This window comes from Lissotriton helveticus, chromosome 9 (genome assembly GCF_964261635.1).
Source record: "Lissotriton helveticus chromosome 9, aLisHel1.1, whole genome shotgun sequence".
NCBI classification, from domain to species: domain Eukaryota; kingdom Metazoa; phylum Chordata; class Amphibia; order Caudata; family Salamandridae; genus Lissotriton; species Lissotriton helveticus.
The window spans coordinates 995777628-995797369 of NC_136070.1; the positions used below are offsets into that span (position 1 = coordinate 995777628).

Sequence of the window (19742 nt, forward strand, 5' to 3'; positions counted from 1 at the left end):
ATGTTATAACTGGGGTAGTGTGGAATGTGATATAACACAAAGAAAATACAGTAAAATGTTAACCTGGCCTAAAGAGTCATCCCTGGTCCATGTGGATCTTGCCTTTCTATCTCTCACCAACGGAGATCATTAGCTCAGTTAGTGACTGAAAGGGTGTGTGGGCCAGGATCATGGTCTGAGTCTGATATGAGTGACAATGAATGGTCCAGCAGAAGGATGACAATTTAGAGAGCTGCAGACTGTGCTGAATTGTAATTCTGGCTTCAACCTATATTACACGGGCTGTGTGATTACTTCAGGATGATCCCCTCCTGGCCAAAGATCTACTGGAACATTGTGAAAGGTCTTATGGGACCCAAGGGCTGCACGCTCCAGCAATATAACTTTTCAAGCCACGGTGGGTAGTTTTCTCTACTCTTCTCCTAGTTTAAGCCATCTCAGCAAAGTTATGAAGGGTCTTTAATGCTCTGTGACCAACAAGTGAACTGGGATGTTGTATGCTTAGACTAATGTCATAAGCAGCCCTACATACCATCAGTGGCTTTTTGTGGGTAGATGACAGCCTACATCGCTGAAATATCACCCGTAGGCCTCTACTGCTGGTGGCAGAGTAGCCTGCATAAGCCCAGTGATCCCATGTTCTACTTCCACATGGATCACAATTTCAGAAGCTATCTATTTTCTTGTAATTAAGATCTAATAAACCTTCTTCATCTACAACCTCCATTACGGTCAATAGACTCTTTCTCCCTTACAACACAGTTCGACTTGGGCTTTAGCCCCACAGGGAGTTCTGTGAGGCCAGAGGTTGGTACAGGTATAAAACTTCATGGCCTAGTGCCTCCACCACTAATTAGAAAGTGACATTCAGAACGGATGTGTGCACTAATTCGTCTTCCATCCTGGGCCTTGCATTTGGTTTGAAGTGAAAGATGTACCCATGCCTACTGGCTCCAGAATGAGAGATACATCATCTACAGAAAAGCTTCGCCTCATTGGTTCTTCGGGCATAGTGTCTCCCGCCTCCCAGGATTTAGAGATGCAATTGTACCAATGAGAGGAAGCCAGACCTGGCACTCATCCAAGACAGGAAGGCAAGTCATCTTTTTCATGCCAAGACTCTGGCCCAAGTCTGACTGAACCCTTAGCCCACACTCCATCCCATTAGATCTGCAGTACTGGTTCTGTGTGACGCACTTCTGTTCCCAGCTCTATGCACCTTTTTAAGCTGACAATCAATCACATGCAAAGATACATTTCCATTTTACAGTATGATTACAGCGAAATCAAACCTTTACATAGCATAGCAGTTAGCTGGATATGTGCACCCAAAAATCATTCGAGAATTGTTTAATTAATTATTGAATTTCCAAACTTTTAAAACATGACTGTCCAATGTTTCTATGCTGCATTATCAAATTGGGATAGGAACGCATTAGGTATGTTAGGGATTCGTCTCTGTAGCCACAATTTCGGCAACATTTGCATGAAAGACTCTTAGAAATGTTCCAATCTGCCAATATCTCTGCAGCTGGTAGAAGTGGGAACCTGAATCCCATTAATATTTTACTAACAGCTGTTTAAGATTGGTTTGCAAATAATTCTGTTTCAGGCAGGAAAACAAAGAGAGAAGAATTTTCAAACTTTAGAGCTTCAAAACCTCCCCATTGTTTTAACCAAAGGAGGAAAAAGATGTCCATTCCTCTGCCTTTTTGTAAATTGATTATAGTCCATATTATTTTCCCAGTCGTCCGACATTTCCTGTTTGCTAAGGATTTTACTGAGCTTTCTAAACCCATTGGAGGCTTTTAGGAAATTTGCATAATTAATTTCAGATCATGCTTTTTAATGAGCCTTCTTCTGAATGTTTTAGAAGAAAACTGTATTTGACAGACTTCCCTCTTCCTTCCCAGGTGTCCAGTTTTTAAGAATCTTGCCTCTAGAATGAAGCTAATACCATTCCGCTGGGACCAGGTTAGGGAAAGTTATGGAGGGTCTTTAATGTTCTGTGACCAACAAGTGAACTGGGATGTTGTATGCTTAGACTAATGTCATAAGCAGCCGTACATACCATCAGTGGCTTTTTGTGGGTAGATGACAGCCTACATCGCTGAAATATCACCCGTAGGCCTCTACTGCTGGTGGCAGAGTAGCCTGCTTAAGCCCAGTGATCCCATGTTCTACTTCCACACGGATCACAATTTCAGAAGCTGTTCTAGAAGTTTATGAGGCCATGGGAAAGATGTCGCACTGCAGAGAAGCATCGTCTCACGCAATCATTGAACTTTGATTAATTTATTAAGCAACCTGTACAGCTGGCTTTCACTGAAAGGCTTGATGCAGTGTGTCTTATCTTACTGCATCCCCCCTAGTGCTCCAAGTCCCTGCTTCTCCACCAGTATGGATGTGGTGTAGTGGAATGCTGGAGTGCTTGGGGATGTAATGGAATGCTTGAGTCTCTGGTGAGGTTGAGAGTGTGTGGACTGAGTAGCAAGGAGGCTGCTCCTGGTGGAGCTTACTTAACATTTTAGCTATCTACTTACTTGTAACTAAGATCTAATAAACCTTCTTCATCTACAACCTACATTACGGTCACTAGACTCTTTCTCCCTTACAACACAGTTCGACTTGGGCTTTAGCCGCACAGGGAGTTCTGTGAGGCCAGAGGTTGGTACAGGTAAAACTCCATGGCCTAGTGCCTCTACCACTAATTAGACAGTGACATTCAGAACGGATGTGTGCACTAATTCGTCTTCCATCCTGGGCCTTGCATTTGGTTTGAAGTGAAAGATGTACCCATGCCTACTGGCTCCAGAATGAGAGATACATCATCTACAGAAAAGCTTTGCCTCATTGGTTCTTCGGGCATACAGGCACATGCATCAAAGGATTTTGCGATCGCAAACGGTGCGAATCGCAAAAATCGGCCGTTTGCGATCGCAAAATCTGCTTTTGGAATGCATGAAGGGTGAAGGCCCTCGCAATTTGAGAATACGCAAATAATTGCGAATTCTCAAATTGCGATTGCATTTATGGAATCGCATTTTGCGATTCCTTAAATGTAATGCATGAAACTTTAAAAAATTGCGATTTCGCAATTAGAGGGAGCAAATTACCATGAGGTTGAACCTCATGGTAATTTGCGAAAACTTTGAAAAATTCACTTTTGTGCATTTTTCAAAGTTTCATGTTGTGCACGGGCATGTGTGTGCACAACATATGTGCACAGATTGATTTCAGGGGTGCAACAGGGTGTCCTTTGGACACCTCTGCACCCTTGAAATCGCATTCTCAATTTGCGATTCGCTAATTGCTAATCGCAAATTGAGAATGTCTTCCCATTCATTCCTATGGGCCTCTAGGCCCATAGGAATGAATGGGGAGGTTTTCCTTAATTTGCGAGTCGCAATTAAGGAATATTAAGAAATCGCATTTTATTTAGCGATTTCTTTATGCATTGCATTTTGCAATTCCTTAATTGCAATTCCTTATTTTTCGCAATTAAGGAATCGCAAAAAGCAATATTGATGCATGTGCCTGTTAGTGTCTCCCGCCTCCCAGGATTTAGAGATGCACTTGCACCAATGGCAGGAAGCCAGACCTGGCACTCATCCAAGACAGGAAGGCAAGTCATCCTTCCCATGCCAAGACTCTGGCCCAAGTCTGACTGAACCCTTGGCCCACACTCCATCCCATTAGATCCGCAGTCCTGGTTCCGTGTGACGCACTTCCGTTCCCAGCTCTAAGCACCTTTCACTCCCTGCCACCTCGCTGTTAGGCCAGAAAGGAGGGGTGCAGTCCGGAGCCAGAAGAGTTATTGACAAACAAGTTAGTGTGTTGAAGGAAAGACGTGGCGGCCTCTTGTGTAGCTGCCGGGTCGATAGTAAGCTGCAGATGAGCTGCTGCCGACTGGATTTCAGCTGAGGCCAGGAAGAACGGGCGGATGAGCAGCCGCCTGTGTCATTACGTTAGGGGGCTTTCTGTGAGGCGTCACGGGGAAAGATTGATGCCGCCTGGGTGCAAGGCAGAGGGGGCGCAGTCAGGGGGCGGACGTACTCCGAGCTGAGCAAGGGCTCTGGCTGCCTGATGTTTTTCTTTGACGGACTCATTTATCCTACAAATAAGCACAGCCTGGTTTTCATTCAGTTTGTACCCATATGATGTCTTTAAAGAAAGATTCAAAGTGGCCAATTGCCAAGACCCATATCTTCTAAAGGGGCTGTTCTCGGAATGTGATTTTTCTCTCACTGACACCTCTATTTCTCTGTCTCATCTTCATTCCCTCCATGCCTGACTCTCAGTGGCGGCTGCTGGGGCATTAAAGTGGTGAGGCAGTGCAGGGGAGGCCGCGCAGGGGAGGCAGTGCAGGGGGGCAGCACGGGGAAAATAATTGAAAAAATGCTTACCTGTCACCTGCAGACAGGGCTTTAAATCGGATGAAAAAACTAGGGGGGCTCTCAAGGGGGCGTGGTCAATGTAATTAGGGGCGTGGCTTAAAATACCTAATCTAAAAATCTGTGTTTAGCACAGTTGTGCCGCCCAACTTGTATTTTTCTGTTCTTGTCATTGCGTCCATATATATGATAGAATAAGTCATATCATACGTTCAAGTCGGGACTATTGGTTTTGCCGATGGTTGTTAGTTGCATAAGATAAATAAGCAGCAACTATAGCTTGTATATAATATTGAAAACACTCCCCCTTAAAGCCCTGGTGGTGACACCACGACAATGTTGCTGCTCCTGAGATTCAAAAAGAGAAGGGAAATCCAGAGAGAAAATGACTCTCTGCAAAGGATATCATTTCCCCTACAACGCTCACCACGCGCCCATCGATGTGCCTGCTGTCACTGCAGTCTAGAAAAAAAACCTGACCGTCTGTGCCAGGGCACAAAAGAGAGCCCGATAGAGACCCGTTTCGAGGCCCCCTTAAAAAAACTGCAGGTGCTCAGACCCGATGAGACCCGGCCCACTTAAAGCCCTGCCTGCAGAATCAGTGCTCTTCTGACCTCGACTCCCAGCATGCCACACGCTCCCCAAAGCCAACCCAGATGCTGTTATCACACTGGCATTACCCTGTATGAGATCAGTGCTGTTGGTGTGAGCACCCTAGCCAGGTGCTCACTAAGGGACTACGACCCTGGGCTTGCTCTCCACCCGGCTATACAGCACAGCTCGGGTGGAGAGATCGAAGTGGGCATGACGGTTTGGCCGGGCTTAGACGGCTGGTCAAACTGTCATGTGCACTTGAAGCAGTGCCATCACTCCTCTTCCTTCTGGCAGCTATGTCGTGTCGGAATGGATGGCCATGCCCTTGGCTCAGTTGCTGAAAGTGAGCGGGGAAAAATAAAATGATAATAACCATTGTTATTATAATTGTATTTTTCACTGCTGGAAAGCAGTGGGGCGACACTTCTCTGCCTTAGCAGAGGAGCCGCCACTGCTGACTCTCCCTCCGACTTCATTTCTCTCTACCAAGTGTATTCCTAAGGTTTTAAAGGCTAGACAAGACATATTTGGACATGTTTTATGTGACTCCTTTTTGCAAAATCTAACATATGATTCAAAATTGTAGGTATCGTCAAGGCTTTAAGTGGGCCGGGTCTCACCAGTGCTGAGCACCAGCAGTTATTTAAAGGGGGCCTCAAAAAGGGTCTCTATCGGGATCTGTTTTGTGCCCTGACAGGGGTGGTCTGTTTTTTTCCAGACTGCAGTGACAGCAGGCCCATTGATGGGCATGTGCTCACAGTGCTTACTTCTCACTAGTGGAGAAGTTATGGCATGACGTCATGCCAGGCGAGCATTGTAGGGGAAGGGAAATCCTTTAAAGAGAGTCATTTTCTCTCTGGATTTCCCTTCTCTTTTTGAAACTCAGGAGCAGCAAGATTGTGGTGGTGTCACCAGTGCTTTAAGTGGAAGCTTTTTCAATATTATATACAAGCCATAGTTGCTGCTTATTTATCTTATGCAACTAACAACCATTGACAAAGCCAATAGTCCTGACTTGTTGTAGGTATGATGTTACTTGTTGTATCATATCTGGATGCAATGACAGAAACAGCAAAATATAAGTCGGCTAGCACACTATGCTAAACACAGATTTGTAGCTTACCAGCTTAAAGCCACGCCCTTAATTACATTGGCCCCCCCAGTTTTTTCATCCCACTTTTATTCCCTGGGTATCGTACCTGTTTGAATTAGCATAAAATAGGTAATATAATTCACAGTAGCTACGAGCCGGGCCTCGCTCAAACAAAGTACTTCCCTGAGTCTCCAAAATCATTGAAATTACACTGCTTGGGAAGTCCTTTCAGTTAAAACAAAAAATACAAATTCTTCCCCTGCGACCCATCAAACTATTAATCTGCGTGTCACCTGCTAACTCAGGCAAAGATTTATGAGACGACTGTCTGCCTCTGCTGTATTTTACTCAGTCCAAGTTTGAAGATTGCAACTTACCAAAAGTTAGTGCTCGTTCTTCTGCAGCTTAGTTTTAGAGCTGATCTAGAGTGTACCTCTCCCTGTGCACATGATATATTTCAATTGTTTACATATTTACAAAAAATCAAGTTTCAAAGCTAGTCCTAGGTGCTTCAGAATGTAAAGAACTTCACTATAGACTTGTAATACCAAACCCTTGTTTAATCAAGCAAGCACAGTGTGTGAGTGCAACTCGCAACAGGGCTGGCTTATACGGTATTGGAGTTGGGATCAAAAGATGTCTTCAAAAACTAACTTTTGATCCCACACACTGAGCGCTTTTTGTCTACAATATAAGACACAGAGAGGGCTTTTGGTTGGCACCTTGCTCTTGGTTGGATGGCTTTATTGCCTATCTCAGTTCCATGTGCCTGGTTTCTGGCTTTCCTTCATCAACACATGCCTTTAGATGTCTATTTTCATAGATCTGGAGTATTTCTAGACACGGCCCGTGCAGGTAAGAGCAGTGGGGCTGGTGGGTGGGGTGCGGTGGGATGCGATAGGGGGGGTTTGACATACCACAATGTGGGAAACATTCACATAAAAACAAAAAAAAATTGTTTCCTTTGTTTTTTATTTAAGTTTTTCTCGCCGTCGTATGTTGAATCATCCCCCCAACCCCCTCCGCCACAGCACTCTTACCTGCACGGGCCACACCTGAGCATTACCACTGCACCTTTTTTTGCACTGGGTGAAGGGCATTTCTTCCACAGCTGGTATCAGAGGACTACTTTGTATCTTTTGATTTTAGAACTCAAAGTAAGTGCACGTCTTTTGCTGCTATGCCCCTGCCACCACTCACTCGTTTCCCATCATATCCCAGCTCATCCTTCCCACATACAAACATGTTGCTCCCCCACACCTTACACAGTGCCCAGTTTCATTTTAATTTAATTTAATTAAAACATTAATAAATAGGCAATACTTTTTTGAGGGCCCAGCAGCTGACAGGCCACCCGAGAGACATACGAAGGCCTTGTGCTAAGTGGGGAGACCTTTGAGTGGGGGATTCCACTTTAACAGGGCTAGCAGGGTCCTTTGTGAGTCTGTAGCTGTGAGCTGCAACATTTAGACACAGTTTAGGAATAGGTAGAGATGTTTTTAGATATAAGACACTAAGATTAATCTAATCTTATTAGAAAGTCACATCATGTGGGAAAAATTCATGAGTATATCATATGTGGCATAAAGAGATAATCAAATATCAATATTATTAAAAAGCAAAGGTAATGAATAAATGTGAGAGTGTTCTGTAAATGATTCAATTTTTCTTGCACAGCAAATAAAACGGTATTGCTAATTTGGTCCTCTTCGGATCGAAGCAACCAGGAAAGGCTGAGCAATTCATTTGGTTCTTTTAATTGTGCATGTGTTAGTGCCCAAATATTGCTTACATTTGACATCAACTATAAAAATATTGACCGTTCAATTGCCTTCCACCTAGGTTAACAAAAAAGGGTTGACTAGGCACCTGTTTCATATAGTATTCTATGTACTTATGTCCAGGCATTGAGGTTCATGTCGTTGGTGTGAAATAATGTACTTTCCGCATTTTCAACTTTCTGGGCGATGGCTAGAAATGACATGTTTTGTCCCTTTGTGGCTGTGTGCCTGGGACATTTTCAAGGCTCTTGAAATCTCAATGTGGGGATGCGTTCTTGCCATAAATCCTATGTAAAACGGGAGTCAAGGTCAGTATTTCCAGTAAGGGAGTCAGGTTGCTATCTGGCAGACACTTTCCACATGCACGACATCCTCTGTATTTTTTGAAGAGCCTTGAGAAAGCCCCAGACGAGAAGTGACACAGGGGCGAAACAAGTGTTGGCTTGCCATATGCGGAAAAAGTTGAACTTGGGGAAGTACATCAGTTAAAAGGAACAACCAGGACTTAAATGTTTGGACATTAACACATAACTACTATATAAAACAAACACTTGCTCGGCCCTTCTTTGCTAGCCCAGCTGAAAGGAGGCTGAACTAACAATATTATTATATTTGATGCAAAAGAGGCAATATTTGGAGTCCAGCACATGGACAATTACAGAAAACGAGCACTTGCTCAACCTTTCTTTGTTACTCCTACTAGAAGTGTGTTAAACTAACAATAACACTTTATTTGATATGCAAGAAAAAATATTGTTCACTAAATACTGTCATATTTTGTTCATTACCTTTGTATTTGAAAATATAAAAAATATGCTGGTCTATTTATGCCATCCATAATTTTTTTACTTATGAATTTATGCCAATTGGTATGTCTTACAAATTCAGTTTAGCACATCTCTGTCTGCTCTCAATGTAAAATCAGAGGGCGCTGGAATGTAAAGGAGCACTGCAGGAGGCTTTTCACATTATCATTTGTGCAGAGAAATTAAGCTGGAGGGAGGAGAAATCACACATTAACTCTGCTTCTATAGATCATTTTTTCTCCTACAGTGCCAAGGGGTATTTGCACAGGATGTCTCCAATAAATCCCTTCTGACCACCAGCCCATGAAGAATGTAAAGTTTAATGTTTATATAATCGACTGACTACTTGAGCACACTTATTTAGAGCCGTCATGCCTGGTGAGGTCTCTCACTAGTGATGACCTAATCTGTGGTTAGATTAAGTGTGGTGTAAGGATGCCCATAAATAGGGTCAAGTTAGGATAAATCCGATTAGGGACTTGAAAACGTTGCAGATGAAGGCTGCCTGGATAGTAAACAAAGATATTCCTTATAGGAACCTTGCCGTGAAGGTGCAACCATCCTTGCTACTCCTGAGAAGAAAATGTAAATGTAAATGTAGTGTACTTGTTAGCGCACAAATCGACCCCAGCTGGGGTATCTCGGCGCTTGTACGAATAACGCTGTGGAACCCTTCCTGTCTTTTCCCTGTGAAGTGCCCACTCCTGGGCACCCCCAAGGTGAAGCCAGGCATCCTAGCGTTGTGGGGGCCGTTGTGGAGATTAAGCAAGCTATTTCCCAAAGTTGCAGAGTGGGACCCATGATTAGAATAGGCACCGAGGCAAGAATTATCAGGTCCGAGGAAATTGAGCCCAAGACCCGCCGAGGCGGGAATTGAACCCTGGTCCCGGGCTAGACCTCTGCATCAGGGTCTGTCGCTCTAACCATTGAGCCACACTTCTCCACAAAAAAGGGAATGTAGTGGCTGATTTTCGATGCCATATTAGGAGGAGATAAATTCATGTTATCCTGTGGGTCATATACTTTAATAATCTCAATGCTATGATATTGAAAGTAGTTCTTCCACTATATGGGGAAGTGTTCCTTACTATAACTATAGTCTGCTACCGAGAGTTATGCCAATCGTTAAAGGCCTCTCCCCTTGTTATATATCCTCAGGGCGGCTTTCGCTCTGGTGGTGCTCGGTGTGACAGTCTTTTTTGGTGCCCTACTGTCACCACCTACTCCCCGGATTCCCTCACTACCACTCTCCAACAGTGCCCTCGTCTCTCCATAGCCCGATCCTCACGTGCATTTCACTTATTTTATAGTGCTACTCATACCAATGTAGAGCATTTTACGTCACATCGCATTACAGAGACAATGAATCATACATGTGTAAATCAGTCTATAGGAAATGTTATATAAAACAATGAAGATTACAAGGTATATGAATCACATACACTCCATACTAGTAGGCAGTATATTTTAAGAGTGTTTGGTCTGGAGAAGCACAAACCCATGATTTAAAATGTACACAGAGATTGAGGTTAGCTTACTAATAAGAATGTATTTCTACCCAAACAACGTCTTTTTAGCAATACTAGGATAATGAAAGACTGGAGGGAAAAAACATAACATTCTAACCTATATTCAGTTTGCATGCAGTTCTTTGACTACAGTTTTTAGGTCACTGAGCTATATTTGGATTGTAACTTATGAACTGCAAGAAACAAAATGATCTCTGTGACAAAAGCAGTAACCCAGTGAGCTATCAACATTAATTACAGTTCTTTGATCTGGATGCTAGACATTCTTTGTAGCAGGCATATTAACCCTTTGCACTACTTTATGATGTTTCAAAACTGCCACGAGACAGAACATCTCTCCCTAGAAGGAAGATGAATTACCAGAGTTATCGCGCCCTTTTGATTGTTGACTGAAAACTGCTGGACACACAAGGAACTCTGCAGCAGTTGCTTTTAAAGCCATATGTTATTTCTGAATTCAGCAAATCCCCAAGCTCAGTGCCGGGTGCGGCTGCACTAGTCGCACCACCCTAAACCTGGCACTGTATATCCAAGATGCTAGTGAGGGCCTATAATGAAAATTAGTGCCTAAAAGGACCAGTACAGCATGAGGCAGAAAGGGTATCATATATTATGACATTTTACCCACTAATAGTAGAATTTTGTAAATTAACCATGGAGAAACACTACAGTGTTGGAGCAGAAGTCTCAGGCCAGCCATTACTCAAATTCCGCCACTCCTTTGAGTCAATTGAACACTCAGCATTTCAATCTCATAATGACCTCTAGATGAACAGTAACATTTAAACAATCACTGACCAGTTTTGTAGTCTTTTTCCCAGTGCTTAATTTGTAAACTAATATGCGCTAGGTCCTTTGTCCAGAGACTACTGCAGCTTGCACCACCCACTTCCACTGTCAGCGCCGTTAACAACAGAACTAACACAACTATTAACATCACACCCCACAAGTGTGACAATTCATTCTATTTCTGGCCCCCAAATCCATAAGAATAACTTGGGCAGAAGGTAATAGCAATTTTTTATGTATATTGAATTAATAAACAACTGTTGTTGTGTTCATCTCTAATTTAGGCAAACAGCACCACCATGCTGCAGACTATCAAAGGTACCGGTGTTGAAAATTAAGTGTCGGTGTTGAGCACCTTAAACTACCGGCTCAAATTAAGCACTGACTAGCACCCTATACATCCAAGAACCAAATCTTGCACAGTATAAAGGCCATTAAAAAAGACAGATGAGAAAGCATGTTGGCAAAGAATCCGGGTTTTCTGATCTTCTCCATTTACTTTCAGAAATGCTGCCATTTCATGCACTTTCTTTTCTACTTTTCAGTTCCTTACTGAGCTAAATGGAAAAACATCCAAGTAGGGAGGGAGAGGGACTCGGGCTGGAATGAGATGCTGTTGGCGTGACCGGCGTCCATCCATCATGGCGTGTGTGCTCCAAATGGCTGCCTTTGCTCGCGCTCTAATCCCCCTCAGTCATCACACTGAATGAGCTGCCCAGAGCGGAATTAGAATGGGGGCAGGAGGGAAGTATGGAGGAGAGGACCTGTGGAAGTGGAGACAGAGTCTGGAAAGGAGGAGAAGAAAAGACACCTCAGACTCTTTCTTCTCTTCCCCTGTCACAATCCGTATTTAACTTTCTGTTCATCCAAATTCCGGTGATGAAGTCTTTAACCCCTTCCATGCTTATGACGAGCCCAGCTTGTCATGAGGCACAGTGTAGCTGTGCTCATGATGAGCTGGGCTTGTCATAACCGCCGCGGCATTCCCACGCGCAATTGATTCCCCGCCTGTGCGGGAGAATCAATCAGTGGGCGGAGTCGTGATGAGCCCAGCTCGTCATGAGCACAGCTCCACAGTGCCTCATGACGAGCTGGGCTCGTCACGAGCACCTTTGTACCGCCCCCCTTCACCCCCCCGTGCCGTGGGGAATTACCCCCACAGCAAAGGGGTTAAGGACGACATCACCAGAGACTGTTGCCGGGCATATGACCGTATTTAGCTTGGTCCCATTTCCTACTGTCAGTTAAGTTTCATGATGTGAAATTATGGTTTCTGCTGACTCCTAGGTTTGACATCACCTATTACTGTGCTCTTTCTCCAATCCTAGGAGAACTATGGATGTCACAGACACAGCCATCCAACTACCCCAAAGTCTTTCTTACTCCACAGCCAACCAGATGGCTATGGTCGTCTTTGCTGTAAGAAGGAATTGCATGCCCACATCAAACCATACCCATCAACACACAACAAGCAACACACGCAACGCACACACTCCCTCCCTCCCCCATTCAACATGCACTCATAGAATGCATAAAACGTATGCATATGGACCACATCTAGACCAAAAATGTAGCAAACATTTAAACTGGCCTGCCGCGGTGGGACCTGGGCAGGATGGGGTGGGATTTTGACAAACGATGACGTGGGAAAATGAATTTTTTATTAAATTTTCCCTTGTGCTTGTCTATCGAATTTCCCCACCGCTCTTACATGCACGGGCCGTGGCTGAAACTGGGACTGTATTCGCAGTTGGGAAAAATTCATATTTTTAGCTTGAGTAATTTTTGGTAGAATTATGCGACTTGCTCCACATGTGTGGTGGCCTTTGTGGAAAAATGTACTGGAAATATTATTTTGCCTACAAAAGAAGCAAAAAGTTCCTGTTCAATATAATGGGTTGCTGTCTGTAGGACATTGTATTCTAGGTTTTGCCGTGGGTACAGAAGTCGCGCAGGCTACCAACTCAATGTATTGAGCAGTCGTCAGCATGAACACTGTACTCGAGGTATGCCCATGTGCACAAATATCACATAAGATACTTATGTACTGGGTGTTCGCTCTGTGTAACATTTTCTTCTGGAACCATCTGTAAAAATGTTTGCAAAAAGCGTACGCTTAAGAAAAAACAAAAAACTATGCGAAATACATGAAACCTAATAATCTGGAGATGATGGTAATATATCAAAATAAATGTCTGTGGACACTCACCATTTCTGGTAGATACACTGCAGGCACCAATTGCTATGCCTGCTGTAAGATGAAAGCAGGAGTTGGGCTAGCTGAGACCCAATTATAGCATGTAACCTAAAATAACGCAAGTTACTCAGCATTGAGCCTTTTTTCTATGCCATCGCCAACATCAGCATCATCTCCCCCTAATCCATCGACTCCTACCACTATCTCCTGCTCGGGGACCTCAACTTCCACGTTGACTACCCCAGCGACCCCTATGATGCCAACTCCATCGCCTTCCTGGAGAACCTGAACATAATCGGACTTATCCAACTGGTCACCGAACCCAGACACAAAGCTGGACATACTCTTGGTGCCATTTTTACCTCCAGCAGCAAAATCAAATTCAGCCATGTCTCAGAACTCATCTGGATCAACCACGCCATCATACACTTCACCATCTCCAATGCCTCACACACCATCACCTAGCACCACAGTTCCGCACACAGCAGCTGGGGCAATCTCAACCCTACCTGAAACATCAGCCCAACTCATCCAGGCCGTGCAGACTTTCACCGACTGGATCACTGAATGCCCTGACAGTCTCTCCCCGGTGAAATCAGCAAAAATCCAGCCAAACCTAAAAAACAAGCCATCTGGTACACCCCAGAGTTCAGAGCCTCTAAACACGACTGCTACCAACTCGAGAGGCAATGACGTGCCTCAAAGAACCCCGCCGACAGAGCAACCTACAAGGCAGCCCTCTGCAACTACCACCAGAGCATCAAAGAAGCGAAGAGAAAGGCCATCATAGCCTGCATCAACACCGCAGCCAACCACATAAAACAACTCTTCAAGACGGTCAAAGAATTCTCCAACCCGTCAGCCACAGAGAACACCATTCCCCCTTCTTCTGTGACACCATTTCAGACTACTTTTACAACAAGATCCCCACAATCTATAACAACTTCGACCTACAATCCTCTGCGCTCAACCTCAACAGCCCAGTCCAATTGGGTGTAAATCAATTTCACCATGTTTAAAGGAGCGAGCACAAGCACTTAACCAGTGATTATTAGTGGTAACGTGCGCGGAATCCTAAAAGCCAATAAAACAGTTTCAGAAAACAGGAGGGCGAAGGGAAAACATTTGGGGGTGACCATGCAAAGAGGGCCAAGTCCAACAGGAAATCAGACTGCTGTAGTACTACTTCACATACTCATAAAGCCTTTGTGAATTGTCCACACAATTTCCCAGGCCTACTTGTTACAAGTCATTGTGATTAATAATGTTAGTCCAGTTGGTTTATGTAATCAATTAACAGGACAACTCCCAGAATGAAGGATTAGGTCATCCAATGAAAGCCTGGCACTGGAAACGTGGTGTCCTAATGGCCTAAGGCCATACCAGAGCCCTATTTAAGTATTATGAGTCTATTTCCATGTGGATGAACAAGGTGGACTTTGATTTTCAGCTGACCAGACTGGCTTTTGATTTAGTAAGGTGACATATAAAACTATTGGTGTCTCTTTACGAGCACTGAGATATTTAGAAAGAAGGAAATGAAAAGAGACAAGAAACAGAAGCCATGTCTATATTTGGCACTCATTTTCATTCCAAAAAGTTAGGGTGTCCTGCCTGTCAGGGCCCCTGGTGATATCCTAGAATGTTAAATGGATGGATGTTCCTTACAGTCAGCTGGCTATTGTCAGTGGGTTTGGTGTTAGTTACATGTGCTTCTGTTGTTGCCGTGCATGTATCTTTCATACTTTGAATAAACGCTTTCTCAACAAAGCTGCGTGTTTATGTATTACGACAATTCAACTTTCCTAACTGTAGAAGGTTTCTGTGGCGCTGATGGATTTTTGTTTTTGTTTTTTCAGAGACTCGCGAATGCTGCAGAAACATTTCAGAAGGAACATCGCTGGCAGGACAATATACTGGTATGTGCGCTTGTGTCCCTCTACTCCCTGGCATTGTAATTGTAATTGCATTTATATAGCGCTTACTACCCCCGACGAGGCATCAAATTGCTTTTCGGCGAGTAGCACGCTGCTCCAGAACCCAAAATGGATTAGTGGTGAATTAGCATAGGGATATATCAAATTCATTTGAGCGGTGGACATGTGAGTTTGTTATTTGGATTGAAAAAGGATAACAGAGGGACAGAAGCGGGAAGGGTTTGCATTTTTATAGCGCTTGCTACCCCTGATGAGGCGTTCATGCGCGTTTCGGTGAGTAGCACGTTACTCCGGAACCTAAAAAAAATTAAAGAATGGATGTCACCCTTGCACTTTGTATAGTAAGTTTTGCAAAATAGTGTTATTGTAGTGTTATTTACATAGCACTTCCCTACACCTTTCTTGACTGTTGGGTAAGTAGTTAATCCAATTGTATCATTTATTCAGTGCTTCGCGGCCCCTATAGCTCACAAATGGGAGCCCATTTCTATTGGTTTCCTGGACACCCTTCAGACGTTTGGTTGAAAGGATGTTGGGTGGTATGCACCTGCATAGTAAATACAATTGGCTCCCTGTTGTTCACCAATTAATGCTATTTGACCCCATACTCTTTCTTTTACCACTTCACCTCCCACCATCTCTTCCGCAGCCCCGCCCCCTCTTCTAACAATGGTAAATGTGTGTTCTCTCTGCCCCCGCGCCAGGGACCCCATGCCTCCCTCTCTGCTGTCAGCGGCTCCTAATGAAAGTGAATGAAGCAATTCTGATCTCATTTCCAGCCGGCCTGTGCCTGTGCATTCTGATAATGATGGGAGGCAGGAAGCAGAAGGTGAAGGTCGGGCTATGGTTAACACTGCTGCTGCTGCCACTGCCCCCTTCGTGTGCCCGCCAGGAACACACCAGGGTGCCCACAAGGTAGATGCAATGGTCTAGGTGAAGAAGGGGGCCTTTGCAAACACAATTGACTTCCAAGGTTAGAAATCACTTCCACCGCAAGAAAAGATAAGGGAAGGCGGTCCCATTCTTGGATGTGGTCTTGGGTTTGGTCAACATGTGCCACCGTTTGTAGAGAGCTTGTTTGCCTCCAATGGCATCTTGGCGCTAGCTGAGGGAAGGAGAAGGTATAGATCAAACAGCCAAGTTTTGAGGACCTTTCTAAAGGTCAAAATGTTGAGTTGGGTTTAGTCTTGCTAAGCAGAGGGTAATTGTTCCAGGCCTTTGAGGCTCCTAATACGAAACTTCTCCCTCCTCAATTGGCAAACTTGAATCTAGAAACTGACACAAGTCTCGTTCATGCAGATCACAGGGAACGGGTTGGTAAGTACCAAGTAGAGTGCTTTTTCAAGACATGACGAACATTTCTATGCAATTCTTTCTATACTACTAAGTTTTTGAATAAGATCCTCTGCCTCACAGGAAGCCAGTGAAGCTTGGCTATAAATTGGGAAACCAATTGGCCTTTGAGGATTCTGCACAATAGTCACACATCCACGTTCTGTAATGTTTGCAGTTTGTGCAGGACCTGATTATGGGCATTAAGATATGGCCATTGCAGTAATCAATTTTTGAGATGACTAAAAAGGTGACCACTGCTTTCTGGAGGTGGCCAGTAAATGAGAACATTAAATGTACATGAATTGCACACAACGCAGAGCTCCACACGAAATTGGGCAGGACTGCCGATGATGATTTTTATAAATGCAGAGGGTACCGTAAGTGACACTGGCCACAATTTAACAGCTGATCGCATCTTGTAATGCCCTTAGATCCTTGAAGTTCCTTCAAAGGGGCCATGGGAAAGGTAAGTAGTGGAAACTGCACAGAGTAAACATGCCTGCTGTTGTCTTTGGATCCCTGAGATCAGGAGTCACAAGTTTTAGTCCATGAGTACCAAAGGACATCAAGACATAACATGCATTACCATTGGCTACTACTGACGGGCATCCATGCACGCGACATGACTTTGTCCCAGTACCTATGTTAAGACAAACTTAGCTAAAGAGCATGAGAAGAATGTACATATCCATGAGTATGAAAAAGAATAACAGAGTAAGGGACTTCTTCAGTTGCTGTCTCCGGGTGAAGATCCAGATAGTACTATAGATTGTCGAAAAGATGCTCATTGAAAATACGGGGCTTCAAACTCATTTTGATCTATAGGATCCATTAATCAAATTAGATCTGTTATGGTATCTGCTCCTGATCCTTAGTGCATCCCTTGAGTAGGCTTGATTCACAGAGCAACCTTTTGTTTTCCAGTCTGGTGATATCTAGCCGGCACGTGTTGCACTTGGAACCAGGTATTTCTTTGTGCCAGATAGGGTGACATGTTGGAGGTTACTGCCATGCAGATAATGCAACAGGTGAACAGAGGGACAGTAGATACTTCCCCCTGCAAACCTGAATGTACACAAATACATAGGTTTAAGCGCCAAGACGCCTCGGCAATAGTGCGCTTAATAAATAACTCAGTCAGTCAGTTTTAATATAAGTTCAGGCATTGGTCGAACACTAAACTGACCGCCCCCTTTCTCTCTTCTCTCCCATGACTCCTACCCTCCACCCATGATCGCACTCGGATAATCTGGAAGAGGACACTCGGGCCGCAGCAGAGAGCTATTTGCTTAATAATTGCATTTGACTTTGTAATTACGGCATTAATAGAGCACAGCAGGGAGGCAATCCTTCGTTGCAAAACTGACACATCATAATATTTTTAGAGAAACTAAGATGATTTCCACAGATTTATTCGGATGCTTCCAGGGCGCTTGGTTACTAGGTGAAATCCAAAAGGGTGCAGCTGTGCTTTAAATGAGCAGGTGCTATCAGGTACTCGGTACCTTCTTTAATTTAGAAGCAACAAGAAGGCACATCTCAGCAGTGCTCCAGTTCTTTTATTGGGATAGTACCAGCACTTCTCAGCAACAAACAAGTACTCTGGGATACGGAGTACCTGCAATTCTGTATTTCCATTTCAGGCACTGATTTGCACTAGCTACAAGCTACACCACATGTTGTCTGCCGTTCCTGAAGTTCCCCTGTCCTGGAATATTATTGTTGAATAATATTTAGACCCCCTGTGTTTCAGAGCAGATTGCATTTGTGTTTTGTATTTTAATTGTTTATAGATTTTTTCGAAATTGTATATCAACCCTTGACAATCTAAAAAGGGTACAAAGCATTATTATTCCAGTCAATGAATACAAGATGGTATTACCATTTTAAAATTCATGTAATATGGAACTTGGCTATATCCTGATCCTCCTAAACATTTAACTTATACTCTGTATCACAGGGGACAGATTTGTATGTCTGTCGTTAGCCAAGACCTTTTGATTTTAATACATGTATACGTATAATATTCTTATTTGTATGGGAGCATTCAGCCAGCCCTCTTCATCCATTGGTCTGCTACTGTTCATGTGTCATTCACATTTTTCCTCTGCCCACTACATCATACACCATGGGGCAGTAGAACAGACCACTTCAGCCATTACCGTCCAGACACAAAGACAATATACTGGCTAAACTAGTTCCAGAGCCTATATGATCTTGTTAACCAAGCTCCCTGTCGAATTCTAAAACTCTCAAGACGCTCTTGTAATATGAACGCATTAATCCAAATTTTCAGATACATCCTAACATCTGTCAGGGTTGTCTATTGCTACTTTACTCAGTTCCTTTGGCCTCCAGTGAGGAAAGAGGCTTATTCCAATATTCCTTTTTATTCATCCCTTTACTCCAGACAACAGCAAGAAGCAACACCGCATGGTTCTCATCCAAACACCAAATCACCAGACCACCCTTAGTTTGTCCAGACAGATAATTTTCCAGACAGATTTTCCAAAACAAATATTTTCAGGTCCAGTTGAATTTGTCCTTCTCCTCGTGGTTTTCAGTGCCATGTCATAAAAAAGCTGGATATTACGCACTCCCTTTTGTCCATTTTCCTTATTGTAGTTAGGATCTTTCCAATCGCCTGGCTTTCAACAGTAGAGTTGGTGCACAGCCACCATCTTTGGAGCATAAGCGACCCTTGAATTAAAACAACTTTTGATACGCATGAGGGTCATCTACCACATTGATGTCCAGACATCTTTGCAGCCACTGAATAATAAAACCTCAATGGTCATTTGACTCCAGTGCATTTGGAAAGCGTCAGTCATCGTTGAGTTGGTGCCAACTATCACTGTTTTATGAATACTGAGGTCTTGCAGATAGCTCCCTCTTGCCTCTGGCTAGATCAATTATTTGTTTTTGACAGCTTCTTGCTTGAACCCCAGTGCCACTCCCCTATTCTCAATCTCCTTAATGCCAATCTACATGCGTACAGTATTATCTTCTAGCCTGACCACTTTCACTGTAAGCTTGTCCGATCCATTTCTCTTCCATTCTCTTAATTACGCCCTCCATTCTGGTCTGCCTATAAAATTGAGGTTTGGTCCTGGTGAGGGTGTACTGCTGCTGTTCTGGGTGACGTTCCTTTGCTTGCCTTGTGGGTTTTTGGGCTAAAGAAATTGTCTAACCTCTTTATCTCCTGTCTTTTTTGTATGCTCATTGTCTCTCCTCTCAACTTTTCCCAATTCTTTTGCACCACAAACACCACATCTTAGTGGTGTATT

General features: G+C 43.7%; 1 protein-coding gene across 1 annotated transcript in view; it reads left to right on the forward strand.

Moving 5' to 3' along the window:
• CACNA2D2 (calcium voltage-gated channel auxiliary subunit alpha2delta 2) overlaps nucleotides 1–19742 on the forward strand; it is a 1696410-nt gene that overhangs the window by 782086 nt on the left and 894582 nt on the right. The window contains exon 4 of the mRNA XM_078661304.1: nucleotides 15043–15102. Coding sequence (XP_078517430.1) covers nucleotides 15043–15102 — 60 coding nt within the window. The remainder of the gene's footprint in view (nucleotides 1–15042; nucleotides 15103–19742) is intronic.